Source organism: Mchenga conophoros, linkage group LG16 (genome assembly GCF_057382185.1).
Source record: "Mchenga conophoros isolate Kocher_MC1m ecotype Shallow Benthic linkage group LG16, M_conophoros_male_GT1.1, whole genome shotgun sequence".
Classification (NCBI taxonomy): domain Eukaryota; kingdom Metazoa; phylum Chordata; class Actinopteri; order Cichliformes; family Cichlidae; genus Mchenga; species Mchenga conophoros.
Window position 1 is genome coordinate 2481151 of NC_140541.1, and position 4807 is coordinate 2485957.

Here is a 4807-nt window from a genome sequence, read left to right on the forward strand (position 1 = left end):
TTGATCACGTGGAGGTATTTGGAAAACTTTTTTGGCCAGCGGACAACTGTTGTCTTGCAGAAAGTCAAATCAAACATATGCGATACACAATCAATTCACAAGAACACATTATAAAAAATAAGTCCAGTTCTTGCCTGATTTCAAGTGAATTCTGCATCAAAACAGGGTAAATCGAGTGTTTGCAGCAAATGTGAGCACAAAGCCTCACTTTGTACAATTAAAGTTCTCCTCTGTGCAGACGACTTTCCTGTTTTCAAGGCACAACTTGGATCTGCTGTATAAATCTTATGGATACACAATAAATGAAACAATAGTGTGCACGACTCCAGATTCTGATCCCTCGTCCTAATATGGTCCCAAAAGGCTCACAAAAAAACAACATAGCGATAAAGCAAATGTTGAGGCTTCAAAATACAAAGTCCATAAACCAATGGCTGACATGGGTTTTATCATAAGGGTGATAGATATATATATATATATTAATTTGTGCAAACAAGAAAAATCTACAGCTTTTCGGTCAGAGGTGCTCTTGTGATTTAAGCCGGGTAGATTTATGTGTTGATGCTTCAGCTCTACGACTGGCTGCTGAGTGATATTTACACCCCGGCTGGATTACAAACTTTAACCACGTGCTGAACTTTGGTCCGGCTTTTATACCTCCTGCTAGTATAATGACCTCTTCTTGGCTTAATGCAGTGGTTGCCAGACTTTTTACAGGAAAAATGTTGCCCCCCCACCCCCCGCGTGCACAAACACATCCTCCAACCACGCGCCCATATTTTGCTCGTTTGCGGTTTATTTCTCACCTCAAACATTTAGTAAACAATTAAGCAAATACCAGTAATCTGCAAAAAATTACAGGTAGTAATAAAATTAACTACTAACTCTTTTACGCTGCGTCCGCACCTACACGGGTATTTTTGAACACGCAGCTGTTTCGTCCACGTAAACGGCGTTTCGAATCACCGAAAACAGAGATTTTTTAAAACTCCTTTTTTACGTTTACGTGTGGACGAGGAATACAGAGTTCATCACGCAGTGTCACAGGTATGTGCCTTTTTTCACGTCAGCTGTGCGCCACGTTATTGTTTACATGAGATGAATTGCAGAATGGCAGATAGAGACAAAATACTGTTAATCTGACTGTCTGCAGTTTCTACCTCAGAATTAGGGAGACATTCAAAAGGGCTGTTGGGGGGGGATAAATATATTTTACAGGGTTTATTTATCGGATAAAATACGTTAAATGTCACCGTTATTATTGGCCAGCCCGGAAACAGCGGGGGTGTCCAAGTTCAGAGGCCGCTTCCACCTGAGGACCGGCCTTCGTGGTCTAAAGAAAGTCGGGTAGTACGTCACGAGCTCCCTCGGTGGAGTGAAACTGCCGTCTGCTCCTTGCTATCTCAAATATAACCGGGCGCTGGCGTAAACTCTCGACCATCTCACACTTTCTTTAATCAGTTTTCTGTTTAACGTTTACTCAGCTGTGTGAAAACCCCAGAGGACCCCTCCCAATGGGTTAATAAAATTAAATTTAATCTAATCTAATAACTTGGGAGAAATTCGGGATTCTCCCGGAAAAATCGGGAGGGTTGGCATGTATGGTTGTGGCAACATTAACCTCGTCAAACACCTCAGAGTAAATCATATCACAGAATATAACGAGCGTATGTTGAGACGAACTGAAGAGGAGGACAGGGACAGGTGCTGCTACGGCGAGACAGACGTCTCTCACGGAGTCCTTTAGTGCTGCAGGCAAGCAACGTGTTCAAATAGCAAATAGTCCAAATAACAACTTCAGTTTTTTATTTCTATATGATGAACTCTGCATCATTAAGTGATAAGAACAAGTAATCTGATGTCCTGTAATCATTATGATGGTATAGTTTGAGATACAATAAATAAAATAAGTTTTTGTACAAAGTATCGGATCAGTATCGTCGATACCACCCTGGATATTACTTGGTATCGGATCGGAAAGGAAATCAGTGGCATCACACATCACTAGTGTTCGCACGATCTGCCTGCGCATCCCAACGACTGACCCCCTCCGTCCCTCCCGGGAGGTTGCCATAGTACGACGTGTTCTGACGTCTCTCTCTCTCCCTGTCATTTGGGTTAAAAACACATATTAACAAATTGCTCAGTGATGAACAAGTGCTCAGATCCTTTACCTAAGCAGTGCGCTTTGTCATAACTCATTGACATTCTGTTGTGCAATTGTTATTTACTTGTATTTTATAATTTGACTTTACATACTGCTGGGTGGTTTGTAAAGTTTACAATAACTAGTATTATCATTATGCTATATTTTCTAAGATATATAATAATCTCAAAAGTAATGCCTTGAAGCAGAAAATAGTAATACTTTATTAAAACTTAAAACTAAAGTACAGTGTTTGAATGTGTGTATTGTGTCTACTGTTTGTTAACTCACCATATTCATAAACATCTTAATAATAAATTTCATATTCTATTACCACATTATTTGTGATCAATGGGTTTGCTGGGTTAGGTGTGTGTGTGTGTGTGTGTGTGGGGGGGGGGGGGGGGGGGGTCTTTAGGCTTTGGCCTCCACACCTGCCACCAGTATATTTTTAAGCAAGTATTTCTAACTTTATTTGAATATTCAGTTTCCTACCATCTGCTCTTAAAGGGTAATCACCAGGTAACCCGCCCTCCCCCCTCGCACACACATGCACACAAACAAAACACACAGTATAATTCACAGCCTCGTTATAGTGAGTAAATATTTATGCCATTTACACCACCAACTTAGACAGCTAAGGATGAAGAACCTTTTGTTCTTTAAAGAACCATTTGTAATAGCTAAGGAACCATCTACAAAATAAAAAGGTTCTTTGACGAGAGTGGAGTGAATGAAGATGAGACACAAGTCTTCATAGTGACTCTGGAGTATGCATGTGCATTTTTCATGAAGAAGTTAAAGGATCTTGATGAATTCTTGATTAATATTGTTTATTACAGCTGGTAATAATCAATATTGATACATTATTACAAATAATTGATGCAATTTTTCATTAACAGCTGAAGAAGATGTCAGATATCAACTTATTTTTTCACATTTTGACCTTTACAGTGTATTTGACTAACTGAGGAGTGATAGGATTTTAATTCTACAGTATGTTGGCATCACAAGAGTCAGGCTGCAAAATCTGCAATGTAACTATCAGTTTAACAGTCTTCCTAAACCAGGGATAGAAAAACGCATAGATAAGTGGATTTAGACAGGAATTACAATAAAGTAACCAGACCCCAAAAACTGAAAATACCACACTGGTTGATGTGTCCTGCCCTGCGAGAGAGGGATAAAAGTAAGGACAGAAACACATCAGAAACACAGCCACAACAACACCAATAGTTGTAGCTGCTTTTCTCTCAGACTTCTTAATGGCAACGTGAACTGAACCCTTTGAAGTAACAAAGGCAACATGAGATCTCATAGCCTGAGCCTGAGACACAGCCACCAGAAATACTCTCATGTACAGAAATATGATCACAGCAGTGGGGCCGATGAAGGTAACTACGACATCAAAAGCACCAGTTATGAAATTAATTACAACTATGCATTCCCCGTCACAAGAATTATATCTGTCTGGCTGCTTCAGAAAGTTGTTTAGTATTGTGCCGTTATACAGCAGTGAACAGGCCCAACACAGACAGACACTGATTTGGACTTTTCTCTCAGTAACTGTGGTGGGGTAGGACAAGGGGTCACAAATAGCTACATACCGGTCAAATGAAATAAGCACCATGTTTCCTACTGAGGCAGATGTGAGAACAAAAGAGGCATAGTAAAACAGTCCACACATGAAGGTGCCCAAAAACCAGCAGCCCCCTAAAAGGAGGATTCGAGGCGGCATCAGCAGGAGGCCAACAAGGAGGTCTGAGACAGCGAGAGAGAGGAGGAAGAGGTTGGTTTGGTTGTGAAGCTGCCTGAGAAGAAAAAAACAGAAAGAAAGATGTAACATAATATTAATAAACCTGCAGCAGGTGGAAGGCTACAGTAATGCACCAGTTCTGAAAGTAAAACAACATACAATAAACAATCCAGTGCAACAAAGTAGGGCAAACCTCTCGTTTCCACATCATTCTGAGAGGAGGAGGTCAGAATATAAAATCATTTCAGTTAAATAGTACAAACATTTATCACATCAGCTGTTCCTTTGTAAAAGAGAGCTATCACAGTTTAGTAAATGTGAAGTACTCTGTAGCTAATCCAAGTATGCTCAAGTCAAACACAATATATCACAGTAAAGTTTACTTTAACACCTGAAGTGGGAGATAGAGATGATGACCAGGACGTTGAGAGTCACTGTGAGCAGAGAGATGCAGCAAAGCAGAATGTAGAGAAAAATGGTCTGATTGTGATGTTGCAGCGGCTTCCTACAGGAGGTGTTGAGGAGCTGTGGAAAGCAGAATTGTTGTCCATACACGTTCTCCATGAGCAGAAAGGGAAAAGAAGATGAAAGCTGCTGAACACTGGCACCTTTCTGACTAAAGCTATCCGTGTAATGTGACTTACCTTACTCCTCCTACTCCTTTTCTCCATCCACCACAGAAAATCTCTTGTGTGATATTCTCTAACGCTTTCACTGGAAATGCACGTCCTGAGATTTACTTATGTTTCACAGCTTGACAAAAATAAAAACACACCTATTCCACCGATACATCATTTCATTTCCTGCTGTTTCTCCTGGATTTCAGGAGCACGAGTCTAAGAAGGGATGCCTATGCCTCCTGTCCAGCCACCTATGCTTCTTTTTCTGGGCTCCAAAGACATAAT

General features: G+C 40.5%; 1 protein-coding gene across 1 annotated transcript; it reads right to left on the bottom strand.

Annotated features, from left to right (window-relative positions):
- Positions 1-3137: 3137 nt before the first annotated feature.
- On the bottom strand, positions 3138-4466 carry LOC146556088 (trace amine-associated receptor 13c-like). Its single transcript, XM_085249005.1, has 2 exons — positions 4294-4466; positions 3138-3957 (listed from the first exon to the last, which is right to left on the bottom strand). The coding sequence occupies exons 1-2, from the start codon at positions 4464-4466 to the stop codon at positions 3138-3140; spliced, it is 993 nt and encodes a 330-aa protein (XP_085105131.1).
- Positions 4467-4807: the final 341 nt, after the last annotated feature.